Raw genomic sequence first — 27,159 nt, 5'->3', positions numbered from 1 at the left:
TGTGTCTCCCAACCCCACCTGGAGATGCTGGGGATTGAACCTGTGACCTTCTGCTTGAAAGGCAGATGGTCTACCACTCAGCTATGGCCCATGACCAAGGGTGAGTAGTGGGTTCACTGGCGGAGGAAGGGGGCGGTCTGCCCTGGGTGCCATCTCTGAGGGGGGTGACAAAAAGGCACCCCGTGGGGAGCTCGCACCGCTGCCCCCGGGTGCGGTGGTGCAAGCCGCCGCCATCGTGCTGCTGCAGCTGCAAGTGGAGGATCGCACCGCCACCGCTGCAGCCGTGAGTGGAGGATCCCGCCGCCGCCGCATGCGCACAGAGGATCACCCAGCCCCCTGTGCAGTGGATGGCCCTGCCCCCGCATGGCGGATCGCCCACCCCGGGTGCACTGCATGGCCGCCGCTGGGCGTTCATGCAGCTTACTCTGCCACTGGGTGGGTGAGACCAGATGCAGAAGTAGAATGGACCATTGTATGACCTTTGTATGGCAGGCTAGTTCCTTCACTAATCCACACAACCCTCCCTATCCTTCACCCAGAACAAGCAAGAAGCATAGTAATAGTTCTAGGACCCATTCCAGCCAGGCATATGGACCCCCAGTTAAGCTAACCATCTACTTCCCATTTGGACCGCACTGAGAAAGATCCTGACCCCTACACTCCCATGTCTGAGTATGTCACTGACACCGTGTCCTCAATTCTCAACCGACCAATAATGATCTCACATGTGCTCTTACGCAGATTGAATATGAGCACACATAGCACGGTTGTGCACCGAGACAACAAAAATCTATGCCCTATTGCTCTGAACCTCGATTGGGCTATTTTCGACCTTCTACATTCAGGATACCATTTGCGACTCACGTAGGCCATGATACGTCTACGCATTGCCCTAGAACCCTGCACATTGCAGAGGATCCTGGGGCATATTATAGAGGACACACCCAAGTCATATGGGACACTGGCCAGACCTGTTGGGCCACAACATCTTATTGCATTTTGTCAAGAGGCCCTCAAAGCCCTGCTGATGGGCTGCATTGCAGTTTTGTGGACTAGTTGGATCTCCTGCAGGGATGGGGAACCAGTGACCTGCCATATCTGTCTGCACTTCAACCCCCATAGTCCCTGACCATAGACTTTGCTGGCTGGGACTTAGGAGAGTTGGGAGTCGAACATCAACTGGAGGACCAAAGGAGCTTTCTCACCCCTGATCTGGTGGCCCATTATATTAGCCCCATTTTTTCTTCGTTTTCAACACAACACCAGGAGTGACCAGTGTAGTGGGGCATCATCTCTGCAAAGTACCTGGATGGGGTAGCGCAGGGTGGTGTGGACGCATTGGCGGGAATGCTGAATTTGCTCTGCTTCTGAGTGCTCACACCCTGATCTGATTGCTGCCTTGCCCCATCTCCATCCAGCCTTGTGAGGGCAACTCCACAGCTCTGCCCCACAACACTGGCTTCTATTGCATTACACATTCATTGCTCAGTGAAATAAAGAATGAATGTTAAATCCACGTCTCTCCCTCCCCATCCTTCTATATATTTAGATTTCACAAGGCGGCCTCCACCTTCTTCTGTTGTTCCTCATCTCCCCGTTCTTCCCTTTGGACTTCAGGAAACACAACTTCCTTATGAAGTCAATGCAAGATTCCATGGAATCCCATAGCCCATGTCTACACGGGAACACAGGTGTACTGAGTCAGCCCACTAATCCACCCAGCGCATAAGAGCACAAGAGGAGCTTGCTGGATCAGGCCAATGGCCCCAAAGCAGATGCCTGTGGGAAACTTGCAAGCAGGATCTGAGCACAGGAGCGCTTTCCCCTCCTGTGGTTTGCAGCACCTGGTGTTCAAAAGCATTCCTGCCTCCAGCTGTGGAGGCAGAGCTCAGTGTACCTTACTCAGACTGGCAGGAGGCCTCCAGGCTTTCAAGCAGGCTTCTCCCCCAGTCCTACCTGGAGATGCTGGGGACTGAAGCAGGGATCCTCTGCATGCAAAACAGATGCACTGCCATTGAGCCATGCTCCTTTGCACCAATCAAAATGGGTGGCATGGTGTCTTTATTGATTACTTATTTAACTGCTGAGTGGTTGCCTTCTCTCTCCCTGAAACTGCAGGGCAAAGAACATTTCAAAACACAAATTCCTTAGCAGCCTCTAGCAACTGTAATCATGGGTCTCTATCTCATATATATATATATAGGAATTTGTGTTTTGAAATGTTCTCTGCCCCGCATTTTCTGGGAGAGAGAAGGCAACCATCCAGCAGTTAAATAAGTAATCAATAAAGACACCATGCCACCCATCTCAATGGATATATATAGACTTAAACCAATTTCCTGAGCTATCCAGATCAAATAAACATGGCCGAAAGGTACAAGTGAAAGAACGTCTTCACATAGCAAATATCTACCACAAGATTTAGTGATGGCTACTGACTGGTCAGCTTGAGAAAGGGGATTAGATAGACGGAAGGAGGGCAAGTCCATCAATGGCTATGAGTCATGATGGCATGATGCTTCCATGTTCAGAAGCAGGTCCTCCCCTACTAGCAGTTATTCACATGTATGTTCTCTGAATGGATAATGTATGAATTAAGAGGGTTTTGATCTCACCAAAGGGGAGGTAGACATCTTGCTGGGGATGCCATTCCAATTCTCCAGCAACAAAACCAATGCCTTGATCTGGACCTAGCTTGGCAACCCACCCCATAATGATCACACCCAGGTGCCCATTTCCCCAATCCACATGGCAAATGGCACACCCAAAAGCGATGGCTTCAAGAAACTTCCAATGCGATGACTGTATTATGAGAAGCAGCCCGTCACACCAGAAAGGTAACCCAAGACATTCCCTCCAGCCATTGCTCATTCTTGCGCATGGCCCACGATCCAGGAAACTGAAGGAGGACAGAGGGAGCAAAGTCACATCATGAATCGGTTGCCTGCTTTAACACCCTGAAAAAGTTGGTGTGTTTGTGTGCGTCATCTCTATAAAGGAAAGAAAGCCTAAAATCTGTGGAAAACTGTTGGTGCCTCGTTGGCCAAACAGTACCGAGAATTAATCCTGAAAGGGCACGCAGCCTCTCAAATTGCAGTTGCAATTGATTGGCAGAGCGGTAAGCTTGCACTCATCTCTCCCAATTAAAAGATGCGTTGGGAGGGACCAGGAAGGAAGTCCCACCTCCCCTGGCAACTGTCCACATCTCTCTAGGGAGACCCACCTCTCTGATTGAGAGCAACAACTCATAGGAACACAGGAAGCTGCCTTATACCGAGTCAGCCCATTGGTCCTCCTAGCTCAGTATTGTCTACACTGATTGGCAGAAGCTTCCTGGGATTTCAGACAGGGTTCTCTTCCAGCCCTAGAACCCTAGAACCTGGGACCTTTTCCATGCTCTGTCACTGAGCTACGGCCCTTCCCTGCTCCTCGAGAACAATATCAGACAACTGACCCCTTTCCTTATGACTAAAAGACCTTTGAGCCTGGTAAAAATTTCAAACTGGCAATGTTAATGTAAGAATTTCCATAAAAATGTGTGGATTTCACTTGGGAAACACAGCTATGCTATAATAGCTCCACAGCGTCGCTAGAAAGAGAATATTCACCTCAACATTTGCCCTGGTAAGGGAATTACAAAACAGTACTCCATAAAATATTATTATTAATATTGTTATTATTATTTTTCTTTTTTGCTACTCCATTATTGGTTGGCAACACGGTGAAATAGTCAGGAAAATCCTGGAATTTTGTCGCTCTGGAGGTGAATCCAATGTTAACAAAGAAAAGAAAATTCTTTTAGATACTTAACTGAAGAGATTATTATTACTTTTCCTCATAAACAAATCTGTCGGATGAGAAGTCGTTTGGAAAGCCCTCTGTGACTGCAGTCATCCGCTGCAATGCATCAACTTACGTCTGTCAACACGCGGAGGACCGCCATGTACACATAACGTTTTAGCCAAAAAAAATGGTTAGCAGTTAGAGAGAACAGGTGACTATTGGTTGAGATCTTCATTTAAAAAAACCCAAACAAATGCCTTGAACCAAAAAAAGGAGCTGGATTTGTTTTGGTCCCAGATCTGAAGTCTCTTAGAAAATGTACATTCAACGTTTTGGTCTTCCGTTTTCTTGATAAAAGGTCAAGGTTCACTTCTGGGTTAAGGAATCCAAGTAAACAAACGCTGGACGGTTGCTTAAGGTCAACCTTCCTTTTCACACTCTCTCTCCGATATGCGTTGTCCACGGTTCATTGTTATATACTAATGCAAAGCACTTGGTATGTGATTTAAGAGACTCCTTATAAGCCCTCAAAGATAGGTGCAGTTTTTTTTATCTCATTTAAAAGCCCATGTTTTTAAGGCCACAAAGATCTGCTAACAGTTTTTTTTTTATTTTGTGTGTGTTTAAAGAGCATAACTCGTCTTTCCCTTTCCTGCTTCCGTGTTTTATTATTTATTCGAGGTGACCCAATACTCTCATTTGTGTCTGTAAACACTGGAGATCTCGGAGGGTTGGCCTCCCGTCTCTGTCATCTTGAAGCTGTAGAGATCCAAGGTTGAACGTGAGCTACATTCACAAAGAAGAAGAACTCTGAGCGTAATCTCTTATCATAAGCGAATCGTATTTTGGCGAAGAGGGGATACACAGGGCGGATTCGGAGGCCGGGGAACTGGGCGAAGCGCTCCCGGAGTCGACAGAGTCCCTGAAGGGGGAGGGAGGCGTCAAAGCCACCAACTCTTCCAGGTCTGGCTTTGGCGCTGCTGGTGTTCCTGCCGAAGGGCCCTCTTTGACGCTGCCGCAGGACGGCTTCCTGGCCGACTGAGATGCGCCATTGACCTCGATGGCAGGGAGAGGCTGGATCTCTGCAAACGTCGTCATGGTGGTAGGAAGCTGGATTTCTCTCGGGATCAGGTAGGAAGAGCACAGAGGAGTGGCCACCATGGCTCCCGGCGTGGTCGTGGAGAGCATCATGGAGTTGAGTTCGCTGATGTTGGCGGTGAAGCGGGTCACCACGCTGCTGATCTGCTCCATCAGGGAGCCTTGGGAGGAGCTGCTCCTCTGGGTTTGCTCTGTCTGGAACGTCGGGACGTCGTCCTCCGTCCGGCTGAGTGAGGCGGTCCTCTGGCTGATGGTGCTGATGGGGGAAGGGGTCTGAGCTCGGTACTGAGCCGGGTAGTGCTCCTCTGCTTCGGAGACATCATAAAGTGGTTTGGCACTGGACTCTGGGAGCGGGACGGTGAGTGTGGCGCCGCTGCTGCCGCTGTGCTGGCTGCTGGCTGTGCTTTTGGAGAAAGGCTTGATCACAGCCGTTTGGTTGGGGTTCTCCTTCTTGTTGATATGAACGGAAAGCCTCTGCCAGAGGTGGGCTCCCCTGCTTGTGCTCTTCTCGTTCTGGGCCCATGTGACCGATTTCCCATTGGAGCTGCAAAACAAGGAAGAGAGAGAGGGAGAAGGAACTTAAGGTTCATATCTAAGGGAGCTATTAACAGCAAGGCCATCACAAGTGGCTGGCCAGCTCAGGCAGTGTTCTGATAGCCCCAAGAGTTTGGAATGCCCATTTGCCAGCTTACCCCAGCCATGATGCTACTCAGCACTCAACCCATTACAGCAAACAGTGTTGCCTCCTTTGAATGGGAGCCAAGCACATCTGCAGTGGCCACCTACCATTTTGGGTTACCCAAAACGCCACGTGCTGGCACACAGATCTATGAAATGTATTGATTTCAGAGATCTGTGGTCTGGGGTGATGCGTCTGGGGTTGCTTAAGACAGCAGGCAGCCCCCATGGATGGCAGCTGAGCTTAGCTTCCGTTCAAAATCACCAGCACCCACCCAACACTGAAGCCCCCATGGAGGGCAGTGAATGGCGTCAGTAGCAGAAAAACATGCGGCGCCAGACATTGCAAACAGTGCTGTGCCCGAACCTCACTCTCTGTGTGTGTTTGTGTGTGTGTGTGTTGGACAGTGGAAAAGCAACACTGGCATCACACCAAGGGCCCCCATTGAAGTCTGGTGCCAGCGCTGAATAAACATGTCAGAATCACAGCGCCCAGGTGTCATTCCCGAAAGCTAACTGAACTAAATTTGCTAGCTGCTATCGAAAGAAGCAAGTGTCGAGATAAGTATAAGCAAATGCTGTAGTCATCAATCAGCCTTGAAATGAACCATCATGGTACCCAAATGAAACCAGGTAGCCACCAATGGCTTCTACTGCATTCTAGAGAATGCGGAAAATTTTTCAGACTTCACAGAATCGTGGAGTTGAAAGGCTTCTTGCACACCATCTAGTTCAACCCTCTGTTCTGTGTATGGAAAAGAGAGTATTGCAAGGAGACAGCTGTACAGCAGGTCCTCCTGAAGCTGCTGAACTACAACTCCCATCAGTCCCAGAAAGAATGGCCAATGGCCAATGACCAGGGAAGATGGGAGATGTAGTTCAGCAACATCTGGAGAATCAATGGTTGCCTGCAACTGCTGTACAGCCTCTCTGTGAAGACCTCCAGTTTGGAACAAAACCCACCACCTCTCCAGGTAAGCAGTTCCATTGTCAAACTACTCTTACCATCAAGGAGCTTCTTCGAATGCTCAACTGAAATTTAGCCTCCTGTAACATAAGGTCTAGCTGTGTCCTCTGGGCAGCAAAGAACAAGTCTTGGCTTTCTTCTTCTATGCAACTGTCCTACAAGTATTTGAAGAGGGCTGTCATGTCTCCTCTCCACCTAGGCTACGAGGAACAAGCCACTATGTCCATTTCACCTATGATGAAATGTTTCTGGGTCCATTCGTACAGACAAGAATGAGGAGAAGCATCATTTTCATCGGCAGAGATACCCTACAGTTCACACGGCTGTTTCAAGCCTTCTCTGCTCCGGCACACACACACAAATCCATGTAAACAAATTACACATTATTAACCAGCAATCCACATCATGGAGCATCTCCAAAGTATAAACTGTTAAGCAATGGCTGAGACAAAACAAACATGCCTGAGGCTGCAAAATAGTTCACAGACTCATCCACCTAGACAATCTTCTTATTGTAGTGTGGGCACCTCTACCGAGAACTGCACCACACACAATAACATATCACACACACTACACACAAACGCACAACCACTTCCCTTAAGATCAGGGGAAACAATGCATGGACCAGTCGTCTGGATTTACACACTGCAGGCACATACATCACAAGACACATTGTGGAGGTGGCTCTGGTGAAACGGCATTATGCCAGTGGTGAAATCCTTCTTCAACACTTGACAAGCTAATACAGTACAAGTGGTCACACGTGTTCTGCAGTCGATGTAGGCTGCATTCACATAGCCGTTTATTCCATTTCACTAATTGTTAATTTCTGTATTATATCTGAGCTTTTCTATGACTTTTAGAATAGTGGAAGTTTAACACTCCTTTCTGTGTTCATCGGTTCCAGAAAAGAAAAGAAAAACATTTGCAACCCATTAACCCAAAGAATTGTGGGAGTGATGAAATTTGGGGCGGCATGCAGCATACCTGTATGCAGTTCCTTCCATTTGTTTTCATAGGAAATCATAGGGGGTCCCAGGCATGTATGTACATAAAGGATGGAGGAGTAGAGACATTGTCCAGTGATGCTTTTTGTTTTGCCACACCACACCCACTGGTGTGAGTGCACTTCAGTGCAATATGTGCCTGCACCAGTCAGGAAGTGACTGTTCCTTAACGCAAAAGGTACTGCAGTATGGAAGCAATGTTCAAAAATTGGACTGAAGTGCTAGCATTAGGTAAAGGTAAAGGGACCCCTGACGACTCTGGGGTTGCGGCACTCATTTCGCTTTATTGGCCGAGAGAGCTGGCATACAGCTTCTGGGTCATGTGGCCAGCATGACTAAGCTGCTTCTGGCGAACCAGAGCAGTGCACGGAAACGCCGTTTACCTTCCCGTCGGAGCAGTACCTATTTATCTACTTGCACTTTGACGTGCTTTCAAACTGCTAGGTTGGCAGGAGCTGGGACCGAGCACTGGGAGCTCACCTTGTCACGGTGATTCGAACTGCCGACCTTCTGATCGGCAAGCCCTAGGCTCTGTGGTTTAACCCACAGCACCACCCGCGTCCCATTAGGATCAGCATTAGGATCAGGAAAACTAATGAAACATTCCCCGTGTTTGAATGTACCTGTAGAGAACTGTGTTTTACATTGTGACTGGATGGGAGGAGGGGCTTTGCTGTCAAAAGTTCAGGTAAGAGGGAGCAGGAGGATGAAATGCTGGTAAAGGAGTAGCTGGGATTTGTGAGTTAATGCAGTTAGTAGCTCTGGGAGCAGAGTGGAGTATGGATGGGCAATGGCGGAGGAAGGGGGAGCGTGGGGTTTGTGGCCCCAAATAAGTCTAGGAAATTAGACCTCTGCTTCTGGAAGTTTATGTGTAAAGAAAAGAGTCAAGAAAACCCGAGAAGGTGGGGGGGAATACTCACTTTCCGAGAAACTTAGTTGGAAATTTACTTGTTTTCCATTCCCACATGAATTAAATTTCTTCATACTTGGCCGATCTTTCATGGAATTCGTTGTTTAAGGGTTTATTGTCATCTTTATTGATATCTCTCCCAGACCAGAATTCAATGCGGCATCACACAAATGAAACCAAGGCAGATTTCGAAAACAGCTCAGGGAAGATATCTGAGAGAGGCTTCCCAAACTGAATCAGTGAGCATCATCATAGAAGGTCCTCACCTCATGGGATTTCCATGGTTTTCCATGGGGAAGAAGCAGGGGAATACCTGCATGGGATATTCCCCGTAGGGAAACTCACATGCTTGCAAGCTGTGGACTTAGATTCATTGTCTCAATCGACAGCTATGGAGTCATTTCAAAGTGTTGGTGTTGACCTTTAAAGCCCTAAACAGCCTGGGCCCTGTAGACCTGAAGGAGCACCTCTACCCCCATCATCCAGCCTGGACACTCAGGTCCAGCTCCGAGCACCTTCTGGTGGTTCCCTCACTGCAAGATGTGAAGCTACAGTGAACCAGGCAGAGGGCCTTCTTGGTAGTGGCACCCACCCTGTGGAACGCCCTCCCATCAGATGTCAAGAAGATGAGTAATTATATAACATTTAGGAAACATCTGAAGGCAGTCGTTTTTAAGGTTTGCTGTTTTATTATGTTTTTATATATGCTGGAAGCTGCCCAGAGTGGCTAGGGAAACCTAGTCAGATGGGCAGGATACAAATAATAAAATTATTATTACAGTGGGGAAAAATTGCAGCCCCTCCCCAAAGCAAGGTAGCCACAGTGAGGCTGTGACATGTGTTATTATGATGGTCTTTCTCATTCACCCTGAGATTAGGGGTTGGGTTTCCTGACCTGGAACCTCCAGACTGTTCAGAACGCAGGAATAGAGAGAGTTAGCAGTCTTTTGATGAGGAAGTTTTACGTGCATATATTCATTTCCCTCACGTACTGTCCACCTAGGTTCTGAGAGGATTGTCCAGCCATTCAGGGTGACTACACAACTGGCCTTGTTGGGAGCTAATTGCCTAATTACAGGCCACCTGCTTAACAGATCAGAAGTGTGTCATTTAATAGCCAGGGAGGCACTGAGTCTCCTGTCAGCGGCTGCCACCCCAAGCTGGGCTCTTTGCCATGTCCATATATTGAAAGTGCCAGACTGGTTCCTTTTCTTTCTTTCTTTTTTTTTTACTGTAGAGCTCTGTGTCATGTTCATGTAGCAAATTAAGCCTCTTCGCTCCCTAAAGCGCGTCAATCATAAAAACCAGTGGCATTTCCAGGAAGTTGGAGGCAGAAAGCCATTTTTAAATTCCCTTCTCCCACCCACCTCTACCCAAATAGGCCTCGGGACCCATGTGTCAGTCTCTTTGCCCATCCGGGAGGTTTAACTGAGGGGGTCAGTCAGATCGCATCACTGGCTTTCTCGTTGAGGGAAAACAAAGCGACGTTTGACAAATATGCAAAAGTCATTGTCCCTCCTCAAATACTGAAGGCAGCTTTCCACAGAATGCAGTCCCAATGCTTTTCATCCCTCGAATAATCTTTCACCTTTGTCATCCCTGCCACAAGGTGTCCTTATTGCTGTTAAGATTTTGGTTGGGTTTTCCAACCCTTGCCAAGCTCGCAGGCAGGCAGGCAGGCATGTCTCTCTCTTTCTCCCTCCCTCCCTTTCTCTCTAACCCACAGAGGAATGGGTGAATCTGACATTTTTTGTTTCTCTCAATTTCCTATTTTTCCATTTTTTTTGCATGTTTGCATATTTTTGCATATTTTCACATCAGTTTCTTTCCCCCTTTTTAAAAGTCTCATGAAAATTCATCATAACTTTTGTTTCTCCTATCCATAGCTGTCAACGTTTCCCTTTTTTAAAGGGAAATTCCCTTATTCCAAATAGGATTCCTCACAAGAAAAGGGAAAAGTTGACAGCTATGCTCCTATCATGCATTCCCCCACAGTGGGACATAGGAAACTTCCTTATACTGAATCAGGCCAATGGCTCACCTAGCTCAACATTGTCTTCACTGACTGGCAGAAGCTCTCCAGGGTTTCAGCAGAGGACATTCCCATTCCTAACTGGAGATGCCAGGACTTGAACCTGGAACTTTCTGCATGCAAAGCAGACCCTCCACCACTGAGCTATGGGCTGTCCCCCTCCCCACATATCTTTGTTACTTGAGACAGAACAACCCAGGTGCATTCTCAGAAGCCCCTTCGCACATTCAGCACTTGCGCATGGCGAATGCTTGAACAGAAATAATGAAGGAAGATTTCTGCTGGCTCAGGCTGATGGCCCATTATGCCATGAAATCATACAATCATGGAACTGGAGAATTGGAAGGGACCTGAGCACCATCTAGTCTACCCCCTGCAATGCGGGAATCTTTTGACCAATGTGGGGTTCAAACCTACAATCCTGAGGTTAAGCGTCTTATGCTCTACCGACTGAGCTATCCAGTGTCATGTTATGACAGCGGCTGACAAATGCCTGTGGAAAGCCCTGACGCAGAACCTGAGGGCAACAGCACTCTCCCCTCTTGCAGTTCCCAGGAATTCGGGGGCATCAATAGCTCATTGAATGTGCAGCATCTTCTGGCAAACTCACTGCTGTAAAAAATCTCTGCACCTTTGTAATTATTTTTTAAAGAGCACAGATGAGTGCTTATAGCGGTGGATAAATCAAGTTAAAATGCTGTTTTTCTTCTCCTCCTCTTCTGCAGTTGCAGCTGCAAGATAGTAAAAGTCACCTTAGGCTTCCATTTTTTTGGGGGGAAGACACTCAAAGCTTTGGCTGGAGCTGTGAGCCTACCATAAAAACAAACAGCAGCATAGCTCTGTAGTGTCTCAGATCTGCCTAGCTGCCAAGCTATACAAGGGCTTGCGACATTCAGGCTGAACAAGCCAGGCTTTGCACAAGAAAGACATGCAAAGTGATGGAACACACAGCGTCCCCGGTTCAGTTCCCAGCCTATCCTATGGCTGTGTGAAAATCTGGTAAGCTGCCATTGGTCAGCGCAGACAGTGCTGCCCTAGAGGACCAATAGCCTGATTCTGCATAAAGCAAATGAATAGGTTTTTAAGAGTTGGGAGAAACCTGAGACGTCATGTAGAGGAACCCCTGCTCAATGGAGCAATCTTGCAACCACAACAGGGCCAGGGCCTTCTCAGTGATGGCTCCGATTTGGTGGAATGCTCTGTCCCATGAGACTAGGGCCCTTCAGAATTTAACCTCCTTCCATGCGACGGTCACCTCCAGGCTTGACTACTGTAATTCGCTCTATGAGAGGCTGCCCTTGAAACTGTCCCAGAAACTCCAGCAGGTGCAGATTGCTGCAGCGAGGCTTCTCATGGGGTCCCTGCCATGGGAGCATATTCACCCAGTGCTTTACCAGTTGCACTGGCTCCCGGTGGAGTATTGGGTCAGGTTTAAGGTGCTGGTTTTGACCTTTAAAGCCCTTTGTGGCTTAGGGCTCTCATATTTATGGGACCGCCTCTCCTGGTATGCCCCACAGAGGACCTTAAGGTCCATGAATAACTATAGTTTAGAGGTCCCGGGCCCTAAGGAAGTCAGATTATCCTCCACCAGGGCCAGGGCCTTCTCAGTGATGGCTCCAACCTGGTGGAATGCTCTGTCCCATGAGACCAGGGCCTGCAGGATTTAACTTCCTTCTGCAGGGCCTGTAAGACAGAGCTATTCCACCTGGCTTTCAATTTGAACTTAGCCTGATCTTTTATTCCCCTTCCTTCCTTCCCTCCCCTCCCCTTTTTATGAAGATTACCTGCTCTGGGATCCCACAGCTAATTCTCCCCTGGTCTCCTCACTGGCCCAAATAGGACTAACTTAGCCTGCTAGCCCTGGTGATCATCTAATGTTTATTGGATGGATTCCCCCCCCCCTAAATTGATTTTTGAATTCTGAATTTATTGTTATTCACATTTTATACTGTATTTTATGCTATTTTTTGTTGCATCAATTAAGTGTTTTAAATTTGTTGTTAGCCGTCCTGAGCCCGGTTTTCTGAACCAGGAAGGGCAGGAATAATTTTTATTTATTATTATTATTATTATTATTATTATTATTATTATTATTATTATAACAACCCTCTGCTTAAAATACCTCCATCAAAGGTCTAGAGATCCCTGTTGAAGTCTTAGGCTTGAACCAAAGATCCAACTAGTCCAGCACCCTTTTGTCTAAGGAGCCCTCAGCAGTTCTTTTTCCACATGTGCCCCCCAGAAACTGGTATTCAGAGCCTTGTTGCCTCCAACAGTGTATAGGGTAGATAGCCATGATGGCTATTGATAGCCATATCCTCTGTTGATTTCCCTAATCCTCTTCTAAAGTTGGTGGCCATCGCTACTTCCCGTGGGAGCAAATCAGCAGTGTTGTTCAATTCGTTGGCACCCAGCGTGCATGTGCACATGCAACGGGTGGGACCAGGCACTGGGTACGCAGGATAAACAAAATCCTGCCACAGCAGCCTAACCTTCACTGCCGCCACTGGGCATGGAGGGTTCACGGGGCTGTGCTGCATGGCACCACTCTGCCTGTCCACCTGCCTATGGGTGCATCCCCCCAACACTAACCAGGCGGCATCAGTGAGGGGCCAGGGGTGCGGTGGCACTGCCAGACTGGGCTCTGGGACCCAGAGATCCCCAATGACAGGCACCTGGGGCTATGGCCTCCTCATAGGGGAGTTACTGCAGCCCCTTGATCATTTGGGTTGCCTTTTTCGGAACCTTTACTTACTCTACAATATCCCTTTTGATATGGGGCAGCCGCAATTATACACAACACCCCTACTTCTGCATGCCCCAAATTTTCTATGTTGAATGAGGAAGGTCTGAAGGGGACCCCTGCTCGTGTTTGCTTGAACATGAGTAGAAGTCTCCATGAGATTGAGAACCCTCCTTTTTCAGGGTTCCTGATCACACAGGGCTTCTACTCAACGTTAAAGCAAACTAGAGTAGTAGGTAGTTCTCTTTGTACGTTCCCCATTCAGCAGGAGAAGGCCGAGATCAGAGACGGGGTGGTTTGGAGCACACATGGATGTTGTGGAAGGGGATGAGTGAGTAGGACCCTATGCCTCCTATTAGCACCCATATTTCCTGTTCAGGCATTGCAGCCAAACAGAACTTAGATGTTCCTCCATCTCTGGATTCTAGGTGTTAGAATGGACCATGCAAACCAATTTCGGCTTCAAAGGTTGGAAGCTGCGTCGTGGCCATGTTGCGTACAATGATACCCTGGGAAAAGTCAATGCATCAGCTCAAACAGAAACAGGAGCCTGACAACATCATGTTCACTGAGCTGGAAAGGTGGTTTCTCCCAAGCAATTTCCTTCCACGGAAAGCAAGAAAGAGAGAAAACCACAAAATGGGAGCTGTTGCACAAACATGAAACATGGTTGACCACAAAACATGAAACATGGTTGACCACAAACTTGACATGAGCCAACAGTGTGACGCGGCAGCTAAAAAAGCCAATGCAATTATGGGCTGCATCAATAGGAGTATAGCATCTAGATCAAGGGAAGTAATAGTGCCACTGTATTCTGCTCTGGTCAGACCTCACCTGGAGTACTGTGTCCAGTTCTGGGCACCACAGTTCAAGAAGGACACAGACAAACTGGAACATGTCCAGAGGAGGGCAACCAAAATGGTCAAAGGCCTGGAAACGATGCCTTATGAGGAACGGCTAAGGGAGCTGGGCATGTTTAGCCTGGAGAAGAGGAGGTTAAGGGGTGATATGATAGCCATGTTCAAATATATAAAAGGATGTCACATAGAGGAGGGAGAAAGGTTGTTTTCTGCTGCTCCAGAGAAGCGGACACGGAGCAATGGATCCAAACTACAAGAAAGAAGATTCCACCTAAACATTAGGAAGAACTTCCTGACAGTAAGAGCTGTTCGACAGTGGAATTTGCTGCCAAGGAGTGTGGTGGAGTCTCCTTCTTTGGAGGTCTTTAAGCAGAGGCTTGACAACCATATGTCAGGAGTGCTCTGATGGTGTTTCCTGCTTGGCAGGAGGTTGGACTCGATGGCCCTTGTGGTCTCTTCCAACTCTATGATTCTATGAAACATTTTTATGTGCATGATGTTAGTTGTTTGCAAGGCACTTTTATATTTGAGCAACAATCAGTCACAAGCCACCCACTAATAGCTTTCACTTCCATCATCTAAAATCAATTATGTGATGGGATGTTTTATGAGGCTGTCAAAACATCGATGCCTTGGTAGCGCGGCTATGACTTTGGCTTAAAATTACCGACTTAATTAAATGCAACAAATAAGAAGCGTATATCTATCTCGCAACAGCTTGCATGAGGGTTTGTCTCTGTGATGATAAGTCAGCCAATCTCAATGCCTTAAATCTGGGGCAGAGAACCTACAGCCCTCCAGATGTTTCTAGGCTATGGACTCTCCTCATCCCTGAACATTGATCTTGCTGGCTGGAGCTGATGGGAGCAGGATCCATCACCATCCAGGGAGTTAAAGGTCCTTCATCCCTGCCATGATTTATCCCCGTGTTGGCACAGTCAGAAAATAACTAGAACAACACAAGTTAAATATCTGTGCCTACATGAAAAGAGAAAATGGTTTCTGCTCTTCTAGCCTCAGTTCCTTCTGTTGTCACGTCCATTACTGGGTTTTATCGACATTCATATGATGAAGACTTGGACAATCCTTTCCCAAAAGGCAGATGTGGGGAATCTTTGGCCTTCCAGATGTTGCTGAACTATAGTACCCATCAGTAAGCCATGCTTGCTGGGGTTGATGGGAATTGTAGTTCAGCAGCATCTGGAAAGTCAAAAGTTCCCTAAACCTGAGCTAAGGAATTGTGAACAATTGTTTTATTGGCTGCAGTGTTTATTTACCTTCTTGGTCTACACTGCGCAAGGCAAGGGAAGTACAGGATTGGTTGCCAAAGCCCATTGTGCCAAGGCTGTGTTATTGGCGCAAAACATGAGCATTAATCCAAAGCAGGGCTGGCTGATATCTGGTTTTCAACATCGTGATATATCACCAGCTAAACATTATGATATACCGATATATCATGATGGCTGAAATAAGGATGGAGCTATGTAGAGGCATTGGCTGGCTTCACGGTTTTCCCCCTGCAGGAGGCAGGGGAAAGTTGAGCCAGCAGAGTCAACAGTGCTGCAGGAATCGAGAGAAGCATTGGCTGTCTTCACAGTTTCCCCCACATTTAATTTTTTGCATAGCACATGCGCACACACACACCATGATTCGTGATATATTGCCAGGTCAAAAATTATGAAACCGATATCACAGTATGGACTTCAAACCTGTTATGGATGATATATTGCCCAGCCTGAATTCAAAGACATGAACAAGTTTCATATTCCAAACAGTCTCACAGCACACACACTCACTTGTCACACAGTTGACATGGTAAGGTCATGCATCAATGCATCAATGCTCCAAAGCACTGCTGCAGATTCACCACACCAAGACTGACATGTCTGTGGCCTGCAGAGGAAAGCGGAATTCTCCCACCAGACATGCATATCTAAAATTCTCTCTTGGGTTTGCTGGTAGACCTTTGCTCTACCTGTGAGACTTCTGTACCAAAATTCCTTGGAAGTAAAGCCCCATTGATTTCAGGCACATTTACCTCCATGCAAGTAGAAACGTCCTCAGCCTATTTAATAAGATTTAAGCTAGCAAATGTAGGGCACCTTCCTCAAGAGCGTGCTGTCTCTCCACTCTACTGAAATGAAATTCATCATGCTATAGAATGAACATTGGCTCTTCACTGGAGGGAAAATATACAGGACAAAGATTGCATATACTGTGGAGAAGCAGCCCCCTCCCTGCTGCCAACAGGCTAAATCGGCATATGAGTAATTGATATTTGCATGCACTTTTCTTCCCCACCAATTTGCTTCTTGTTCTTCAACTGAATTGCTGTTCTTTTTCCAGAACAGATCAATCAAGTTAGAAACGGGCACAGCCACGACAAGAGAGAGAAAAAGAGGGAAGAGAGAGATGGAGGGGGCAGAAGGAGAGAGAGAGAGAGAATGCCACACAGAGAGGTTGACAAACAAACAGAAGCTGTGGATCAATCCTGAGCAGATGTGTGAACACAATCGACCACTGCTGACATCATTGAAGCCCAGCGAGGGAATAGAAAGACAGAACAGCAGGGATTAAATTGATGACCTGAACAACTCAAGAGATCGCCATGGAAGGAACACCCGGGAGTCCATTAAAAAGGATTGTTATTCATTCTGAATGATGTTTTGTAGCTTATCCAAATGCTTTTGGAGAAGGTTGACTTTCGTATTTTTTTTGGTGGGGACACACACTGTTTTCCATTCTGAAATCCTGTCCACAGTTTGTCACCGAGGTGGTCAGGCTCTAAAATAATGACGGAGACATGTCACCGTAAGAACTTGACAATGATGGAGAACTATCATTCAGGCATATTTGGGATAGTAGATGTAGCACCCAGAGAGGAATGTCAACGCTAAAATGGGAAATTCCTTTATCTCTTACGGTTTTAGCAACCAAGTTTATACTCCTTGCAAGTGAAACTGTAAACTTTCTACTTCATCTTGATTAAAAGTTGGTTCAGCTGTCAGATGAGATTGCTCTAGGGATCTGGATCTGCCTGTTCATGATTCCTGGCTAAAATGACAAATCCTACTATCTCTGGTCAGAATCTAATTTTTCACAGTGTCATGGATATTACACTATACTGTAGATGCTTTAATTTTTCTGGAATGGCTACTGATATATTAATCTATCTCCAAATAAAGTACAGATCATATTTTATTTTAACAAAATCAAGTCATACCCAAATGAGGATGGTCCATGAGAAATAATTAAGAAGTTGACAATGTAAATAATTAAGTGTAATAATTTTTTGAAGGAAGTACACAGCCCTAAAGTGAGCTTCAGAAGAATTTTGGGTAACTGATTTCAATTTCATTCAGAAGGCAGAATGGTTGGTTTTCATAAACATAGGAAGAATGTTGGGTCATGGCTACAGGTTTATCTCAAATTTGGTGAAAGCTCAATTTATCATCCAAGGTCATAAAGGCACTTAAAGTTTTGTTTATCAGTTGATGGTCAATAAATTTTGGGTTAAGAGACGTGTCAACGTGATAAGCTAAATATATGGATGGAATGATAGTTGTAAAAGTTGATGTATTGATATTAGAGCTGTCAAAAGGAAATATAGAGCTTGCCATATCTGGAAGAAATATGCATGTCTCCAAGTTTATGCTGATGAAGAATTTTTAGGGAAAGTAATTTAGCAAGAATGAATAAATGTCCTTTGTGCATGTTAAAGTTGCTGGGGGAAATGCTTAGAAACAAAATAGCTTGGACTGTGACATGTTTGCTCCACAGGAGAAGATTCTCAAAAACAGGATAGATATCATCCAAACTCCTAGCTCCCTGCCATCTGAAGCTCACTTGCCTGCTTCTGGGCTGGCAGCATCTGACAAGAACTTGTAAGACCTGGAAAATTAGAGAAAAAATTGCTTTCCTATTTTGAAGGCAGGTTCACCTTTGAATGCGAACTGAATCACATTTCTCTCCCCTTCTCTTGGCTGAAGAGTCCTTCATTGCTTGTATCTCATCCCATACAAGAGAAAGAGTCGTAAGTGCAGATGCATTTGGTGGACATAAGTAGAACTCTATACTGGAGGCCAGGTGAGAGATTTTGGGAGGTAGGACTGAGCTCCCCAAGCTGCTTATTAATTTCTTTGTTTATTGTCTCCATGCTCAGTGCAGTACACAGTCCTTCAGTGGCGATCTCTGGGTTTGTTCAGACATCCTTTAAGCTCTTGGCATGCATTTTGTAGTGCTGTCATTGTCGACTATGCATGCCTGAGAGTACTTCAGTAATGCCAAGAGTGCCCCAGGAAGCCCTTGTCCGATCATTACAATGCATCACTGGTATTAAAATAAAAAGGATAAAGCCAGTGGCACATTTGTAACAAATTCACCATGTGTGTAGCCCAGAGCAACACATGCCAGAGACCGATGCTGATGATTCTTTGCCATCTGGGCTAGGCCAAACACATACCAGCAGGGGGGATGTTTTGTTGCAAAGAGTCTCCTTTTTGGCAGCAAAATAACGAATCGCGGACAAAACAGTTCCCGTCACTGAGAAAGGCAGTGTCCGTCTTGCAGCTAGGGTTGCCAGCTTCTGTTTAAGCTGACCTTTCTTTGCTCCTTGATCAACAAACATGAGGCAGTAACACTTCCATTCTCCATGCAGTTGCCCCCTTCACCTGCTGTAGATCAAGCTGTTGTTACAGACTCAAGAGGAGACCAGGTTGGCTTAGCAACCCTGTTTGCAGGTTCCGACAACATACAAGGAAACAAGGAGCGGTGGCGTCCGAGCTTCTACAGACATATCGTATGGGATGTACAGCGCTGACACATTGAGGAGGTGGGTTACAATGTCTCTCGAGATGCTCCTCCGACTGACAGACATCTCACACGGCCTGGGAAAGGAGGGGGTTGCAGCGCTCATGCTTTTGCTTACCTGCTCATGGTTGCTCTCCCACCATTTCCCATACTCCCCTTTGGAGTGAAACATTCTATTTCCGACTTGTGCTGGGCCAGCTTCCTGCCTTTGTACCTAACACATCAGGACGAGGACAGGAGCAACAAAAACAGAGTGAAGTGACCATGTGCTCGGGAGTCGCCCTGTCGTATGGTGGCTGTGCAAAGGGAGGGAGAGGAAGGCACATGCGCATATCACAGTGAGCCTCCCAAAGGCCTCTGCTGCCATAGACCTTACAGCCCTAAGCGTGGACCACTTGGTTCCTTTGGCGTGTGTCTGTGTGTTTGGCAAACAGGATCCAAAATACCAGCCCTTTACTATGTGATATGTGCTTAGGAACCCCACCCCAAGCAAGGGGGAATGGAAGGATTGGGAGGAGAAGTTGTAGGAAGGAGATGTTGTAAGGGAAGAGTGCTCCTCTGGTGAAAATCAGCCTCTCCTGGGGTGCATGTTCTGATTGGAAGCAGCTACCAGGAGTGGAGGGGATTATTCCACATGCGGACATGGGATTCCACCTTGGAAAGTGTAGATAAGGATAGGGAAGCTGTGGACCTTCAGATGCTGTTGGAACCCAGCTCCCTTCAGCCCCAGCCAGCATGGCCAATGGTCAGGGATGGTGGAAGTTGCAGTTTGGCAACATCTGGAGGGTCAAAGTTTCCCCATCCTTGGTGTGGGCTGTGTTCAGCATCTGCTGGTGGTATTCCATTTCTTTCATTAAATCCCATTAGTACTTAGTATCATTATTTAAGTGCCCTCATTAGTAGCATCTAAATAACAAAATATAATAGGGATCCCATTTACTGGCCATCAGTTAATGTGTGGGGAATAGCCAAAAGGAGCAGGCAACCAACCCTTAGCTGAGAATTGAGTTAGTGTTGCAGGAAAATAATAACGGTCCCGCCGGTGCTCGTATTGTGCTTTGGGGAGCAAAATTGTGGGGACTATGGGTGTGGTGGGAGAGATAGCTGTAACACGCTCATTGAGAGGAGGAGTGGCTTCCCATATATGGTTAGATTCCAACTCCCATCATCACTGACCACTGGCTATACTGGCTGGGATTGATGGGAGTTGGGAGTCAAACAGCATCCAGAGGGGCACAGGTCCTCCATCTCTGATCTGGTGCATCCCAAACAACTGGCTTCTCAGCTCCAAATACACCCAAAACGGAGCAGCGAGCTTCAGAACGCATGTCAAAGTGGCATTTGTGATGTAGCCGGAGCGTCGATTAATATCTCTGACCAATTACTGATTCCACCAAAGCAGTGTTCTGTGCAAGGTTGTGCTGAGATTGCAGGTTATAAATGAGAACCATGCAGGGTAGACAGAGAGATAATATGCATACGTACTAACTCAAGTCGGGGTTCCTAAATGAATGAAAAAGCTGAGGCACTTTGGCTGCAGTTGAAACCACTGAAAGATACAAAGGAAGTCAAACTGGATCACAGGAGTCCTCTTCCGGAGACAAAGGAGCCTTCGCTCATATTGGGAGGGAAAGAAAAGCGCCCAAGAGGAAGAAAGGAACCAAGAAAAAATTACAGATCATGTCCTAGGGAGGGGGAAATCCACAAAAGGAGGCCATGACATCTTGATACTGAATGCAGTGTGAACTTCTATAAGCAGAAGCTTGCTCCATTAGAAGCATGGTGCTGTTTTGGGTCATCACCACAAGGGCAAAATTTATTCTCTCCTTCAAGGGTGGGAATCTGTGGCCCTCCAGATGTTTTTAGTCATTCCCCAGGGAGGAATTGCAGAGTGTAGAGGGGAGGAGAAGGGAAAAATTGCTTGCACGAGCTGCCTTTTGTTCACTGCACACATTGAATACAACCCACAGAAAAACCACATGATACCACCTCCAGTAATCTATTTCTGACATCCGGTGAATTCATTCTAGCCAGGGATTAGAGCAGAGAGGGGGAAATTCTGGTGATCCTCTGGCTATTGCTGGACTACAACTCCCATCATGCCTGCCGGCTGGGCATGCTGGAGTGGCTGATGGGAGCTAGAGTCCAACAGCAGCCCCAGGGCCCCAGGTTCTCTGCCTGTGGAATAGAAAGCATGTCCACTACAAACTGGTTTAGCCACCATTCCCTCTCCCTAGTGAACTCTGGGCATTGTAGTTCTACAAGAAGGATGAGGGATCCTAAGCAGAGAATATTTGGCACTCACACCAAATTGCAGCTCCCCAAAGTCTATGGAGTAGATGGTATGAGTTTGAAGTGCAGGTATACTCTTAGCATTACAATGGGATACGGCTATTATCTATAAAAACCAAAGAGTGAAATACATAATTCTACTCTGGGTGCAAGCCTCAAAACATGTGTAGCAGTAACTGGTGCTTGAAAACCATAGATTTGTAGTTCCAAGGAGGAGAGGAGGGCAGAAAGACCACAATTCTGCTATGATGGAATGGCTCTGCTTCTCAAACCAGAATTCATTATTTAAAAGCTGCAATTCATGACCATACTCTGTTGTCATGTTTGTTGATAAAACTTAATAAACACAATGGAAAACAAGACCTGCAGAGGCTTTGGGGCAGAGACTCAAAGTATGTTCTTAAGAACCTGAAAAACACTTTGCAATACGTATGCGGGCACCATAATAACAATTCTTTAGCTCAGGCATGTATCAAATGAGACAGTGGGGGGTATGTAATTGGAACATGGAAGCTGAGAGAGGGGACAGGCAGCACGCCTCTGAATATCAGTTGCTGGAAATCAAAAATGAAGAGTGTCTGTTGCACTCAGGTCCTGCTTTCAGGCTTCCCATAGACAATTGGTTGTCCACTGTGATAATAAGTTCTTAAGTTTTTAAAAGCAAGCACGTTGCACTGGCAGCAATTAAAAGAGGAGTTACTGATGTGCACCACTGCCAGACCTATCCACGGGACCTTCTCATTTTATCTCTGTGGTCTGTGTAAACCCTTGGGGTGCCAAACTCTGTAGTGCAAGGTCTCAGTGTCAAAAGACCCCTAGAACTGAGTGTCAGGATTGCAGGTGAGAATTGCCGGCTGGTGTCCAAACTTCACACATCACAACAACTGAATTGTTCAAGTTTGTTCTTATTAAATGCAAATCACATTTCACTTTAAAACCTTCCTCTCAGGCTAGCTTTCTCCTCCTCCTCCTCCTCCTCCTTCTGAAATCTCTTTCTGAATCCTTTCAGTAATATCCATTTAATATCTAGGGTTATCTATGTAACGTGGCAGTTTCATAGCTGTATCATTAGCCCCCCCCCCCAAATAGCATTTGTAGTTTGGGTCAAGGGTATTGACAATTCCATAGGAAATCCTTAGAGAATCTCCCAGAAGCACAACTAATAAAGCCGTTTTAAGTCTGTGGTGTTGATATGCCCCAAGATAATTCTCTTTGAAGAAGAACATCAAATTCTATTCCCCCAAGGAAGGCTTTAAATTAAAATGCACGGGTTGTGGTTTGCAGAGTGCTTACAAATAAGTCCTAGTCATCCATGTCTCCGTGAGCAAAGTAAATGTGTAGTTCTGTTGCACCTGCCTTATGGACACCATTGGAACACCTTGGTCAGTATTGTTTACAGTGACTGGCCATGGCTCTCCAGAATTCCAGACAGGGAATCCTACCTGGAGAGCCCAATGGACATTTGCTCTGATTCAGCAGTAAATATTGAGGTTTTTTCTAGGGGAAAGCAGTGGGGCAAGGACAAGACTGGATGAGCCCTGAGCTGTGGCCTTTTCCCATAGGGAAACCTGCACAACCAGGGGTCCTGATTGTGTGGAGCACCTACACATGCACAACTGTCACTGGTAAGTGATTTATTGCCCCATAATTGCCCCTTAATTAGTCAACCTCTGCTGCCTGCAAAAGGGGATGGATGGATGGAGCTACTCTCCTTGTCTTTATTTTATAGTGAAATACCAGTATTGCATTATAAAAGGAAAGGGGGGGAGAGAGTTAAGCAAGGGGAAAACAGTAATTAAAGCCTTTCTGCCAGGGGAAATTAATCTCCCAGCCATTCTGAACAGGAAGCAGCAGATCTGTTGACAGTTCTGCTTTTGGTTAAAATCACAGTAGCCTCTCAAAGCCTCAGCAGTCTTCTGATTTAGCTTCATGGAGACACCATAGGACCACATGTCATACGACAATTAGAAGGGTAAGGCTTCCTGCTCTCACTTGGAAGTATCGTGGGACAGAAATGGCACCTAAGGTCCACACATCTCCGCACCTGTCTGTGCCTTTCACCCCCTCCCTGACACCTGTGCTACCATCCTAAGAATAGGGCAGCCCAATTGTGGTTGGGGGTGGACTATGAAGTTCTGGTGTTTTGAACATAATGCTATATACATAAATATTAATAGAGGAATTAAGGTAAATGCATAGTGAGCGGTGATTGGATGAGCCTTTGAAAAGGGAGTTTGAACACTGATCGCGAGTCAACCTTGAGAGTGGAGTCAGGGAATAGGTGACTGATGGCGTGAAAGTTGATGGTGAATGAGAAGCAGGCTTGGTCTTTTGAATAGGATCTGTTTTATAGCAGCCATTGCAATAAAGTAATGTGTTTAGCCTAGATAAGAGGAGACTGAGAGCCGATATGGCAGCCATCTTCAAATATCTAAAAGGCCAACATATGGAAGACAGAGCAAGCTTATTTTCTTGTGCTGGGGGTGGGGGGATAGGGCCTGAATCAATAGCTTCAAGTTACAAGAAAAAGAGACTCCTTTCTTGGACATACATCAGGAATAACTTTCTTGGATAAACATCAGGAAGAACTTTCTGGTGGCAAGAGCTGGAACAGATTCCCTTGGGAGGTGGTGGAGTATTTTCAGCAAAGGTTGGGTGTCTATATGTTGTGGATGCTTTCATTGAATTCCTGCATTGCTGGGGCTTGGACATAGATGACACCCAGGCTCCCTTCCAACGTACAATTCTATGATATGAGATAAAGAAAGTTGGATGTACACCATGGAAGCCTAATAATAATAATAATAATAATAATAATATTTATACCCCGCCCATCTGGCTGGGCTTCCCCAGCCACCCTGGGCAGCTCCCAACAGAATATTAAAATACAATAACCTATTAAACATTAAAAGCTTCCCTAAACAGGACTGCCTTCAGATGTCTTCTAAAAGTCTGGTAGTTGTTGTTCTCTTTGACATCTGGTGGGAGGGCATTCCACAGGGCGGGTGCCACTACTGAGAAGGCCCTCTGCCTGGTTCCCTGTAACTTGGCTTCTCGCAGTGAGGGAACCGCCAGGAGGCCCTCGGAGCTGGACCTCAGTGTCTGGGCTGAACGATGGGGGTGGAGACGCTCCTTCAGGTATACTGGACCAAGGCCGTTTAGGTCTTTAAAGGTCAGCACCAACACTTTGAATTGTGTTCAGAAACGTATTCGTTTATTGTTTCTGTTTAATAAATTAATTGCATCACACCACATGCCTCATATTTGGTTACGCTGGGGTGGAGTATTCTGATAAATATTATCTGTGGAGGCAGCAGGGAGGTTATGTAAATACCTATCCAGAACTCATCTCAGAGCTAAGACTGGGAAGGTGGTATAGACTATAGAGCATCTCATAGCAGAGGGTGGAGGTGCCATGACAGGGAGATTTTGGCCCTGCTACTGTCCCCTGATGGAAGTATTGGCAGCGGCTAAGTCTCCACTGATTTCAGCAGAGCCCGAATGACACCATTGCTTCCCCATCTCTAATAAGCGTTGAAAGAAATACAGAGTTTCCTACGCCCACGTAGTTTCAAGAGACCCCATTTAAAGCCAAGCATACCATTTCATTATCTAGTTGTTTAGATGCATCTATGGGAGTAACCCTTTAAAAATAAAGCTGCTGTAATTAGACAATCACGTGTAACTGCCGCCTGTGCTTTACACAAGCAAAAAAAGACTAATGATTCCCCAGCCCCCTGCAAAGCGGTAATCTACAGACAGAGGTCTGCCTGGGCACCGGATTGACACGTTCTCTCATGTATCTCCTCCTGAAAAGTGTCACTATAGAATAGATTACAGAGTGGCAAATTCTTAAGACAGAATACCTGCAACTAGCAAAATTGACTGGAAAAATTAGAGGAGTGTCAAACCAGAAGGTATATAGGGAATGGAAAATATTTAAAGAATACTTAAAAATGTACTGTATGAACAATAAGATAATTGCAGAAATAGAGTGATACTGTTAACCAAGAATTATATAAAATATAATTATGGATTATATATATATATATATATATATATATATATATATATATATACACAAAAAAAATAATAATATGAATCTATGAAGGGATACAGATAATATAAGTGGTATAATGAGAATTATTGAAAGTTATATATTTTAATCTGTCATATAAGTGTAATATATTGTATTTGTTTATGTTTGTTTCTTTATCTTTTCTTATTTCATCGTTTCAATTCATTTGTATCGTTTTCTGTTTTATATGTTATGTAATTTGTGTATATTTGTCTATGTGAAAATTAATAAAGATTTTATTAAAAAAAGAAAAAAAGAATAGTTTCTATGACCTGTTCACAGAAGATCAGCATAGACACTGAAATGACCTCATACTGCATTTTTCAGTTTGAATGTATCAGCATCAGAACATACTGCATAGCTTGCTTGCAGAACACAGAACACAACAGAGTGACACTGAAGCTAAAAGCTGGTTTAGGTGATGTATCAGACAGTTCCCTGTCTGGTACACTTCATGTTTTGCTTGAACGATGCCTCTAGTTCAGTTCAGAACCTCAGATATATAAGCTAGGCACCAAAGGGTTCTTTAAACTAGGGTTACAGTTGCAAAAATGGAATACCTAGTTGCAATTTTTGGGGCCAGACAGCTCAAAAGTCGTATTTTTCAATATGGCTTTTTGGTTCCTGAAATTCATTCTGATTGCGCAGATAAAATATAACGGATAGAATTCTACGGGATGTGTTGCTAGCGTGTGGAAACAGGCAAGATTCAGGCATGCCCTTCCAGATGGTGGAGACATCAGGCGCCATTCTGGTGCCTGGGCATCTTCACTTGGTTGCAAGTGGCCGATAGCCAGATGCAAAATGCACCTGGCAAATTTCAAAGACTGTTTCCTGGCACCTCAAAGAACATCTCAGATAACAGCTCTCAGAAACTTGCCACTTTCCCGAGATTCCCAAAAGACCCACCAAGAGCAGATGTGGATGAGCTAGCCCAGCCTCCCCCAACCTGGTCTTCTCTAGATGCTTTTGGACTACAGCGCCCATAATCCCTGACCATTGACCATGCTGGCTGGGGCTGATGGGACCTAGAAGCCACAACGAGACTCGGCATCTCTACTTCCCACATACCATATATTTAATTAGGGTTTAATAAAACCCTATTTAAATATTTAAATATCAGCCCACTCCCAAATTGATCTGGGTATGGGGTGGGTGGTCCCTGGGTTGGCCTAGTCTCAGGGGCCTGGGTCAAGGAAATGGGCCAGATGCAGGGAGGGGACATCTGAGCACATGTCACCATGCCCAGTTGAACATTATGCTGCAGCATAGCATTAAAGAACCTTTTAATGAGGGTGAAAGAGGAGAGTGCAAAATATGGCCTGAAGCTCAACATCAAAAAAACTAAGATCATGGCCACTGGTCCCATCACCTCCTGGCAAACAGAAGGGGAAGAAATGGAGGCAGTGAGAGGTTTTACCTTCTTGGGCTCCATGATCACTGCAGATGGTGACAGCAGTCACGAAATTAAAAGATGCCTGCTTCTTGGGAGAAAAGCAATGACAAACCTAGACAGCATCTTAAAAAGCAGAGACATCACCTTGCCAACAAAGGTCCATATAGTTAAAGCTATGGTTTTCCCAGCAGTGATGTATGGAAGTGAGAGCTGGACCATAAAGCAGGCTGATCGCCGAAGAATTGATGCTTTTGAATTATGGTGCTGGAGGAGACTCTTGAGAGTCCCATGGACTGCAAGAAGATCAAACATATCCATTCTGAAGGAAATCAGCCCTGAGTGCTCACTGGAAGGACAGATTGTGAAGCTGAGGCTCCAATACTTTGGCCACCTCACGAGAAGAGAAGACTCCCTGGAAAAGACCCTGATGCTGGGAAAGATTGAGGGCGCAAGGAGAAGGGCACGACAGAGGATGAGATGGTTGGGCAGTGTTCTTGAAGCTA

At 45.9% G+C, this 27,159-nt stretch overlaps 1 protein-coding gene across 5 annotated transcripts in view; it reads right to left on the bottom strand.

Annotated features, from left to right (window-relative positions):
* Nucleotides 1-4,536: 4,536 nt before the first annotated feature.
* GRM5 (glutamate metabotropic receptor 5) overlaps nt 4,537-27,159 on the bottom strand; it is a 259,832-nt gene continuing 237,209 nt past the window's right edge. For 2 of the 5 annotated variants that reach the window (XM_083609571.1, XM_083609572.1), the window contains exons 9-10: nt 19,009-19,104; nt 4,537-5,425 (exon numbers count right to left, since the gene is read on the bottom strand). In XM_083609571.1, the coding sequence (XP_083465697.1) occupies nt 4,576-5,425; nt 19,009-19,104 (946 nt within the window). In that variant the 3' untranslated portion in view covers nt 4,537-4,575. Of the gene's footprint in view, nt 5,426-19,008; nt 19,105-27,159 lie in introns of those variants that run through there. The other 3 variants (XM_083609573.1, XM_083609574.1, XM_083609575.1) reach the window with 3 other exon arrangements.

Source organism: Podarcis filfolensis (genome assembly GCF_964270895.1).
Source record: "Podarcis filfolensis genome assembly, chromosome: 4".
Classification (NCBI taxonomy): domain Eukaryota; kingdom Metazoa; phylum Chordata; class Lepidosauria; order Squamata; family Lacertidae; genus Podarcis; species Podarcis filfolensis.
Note: the sequence above shows the minus strand (reverse complement) of the source record. Positions and strands in the feature narration are given on the sequence as shown.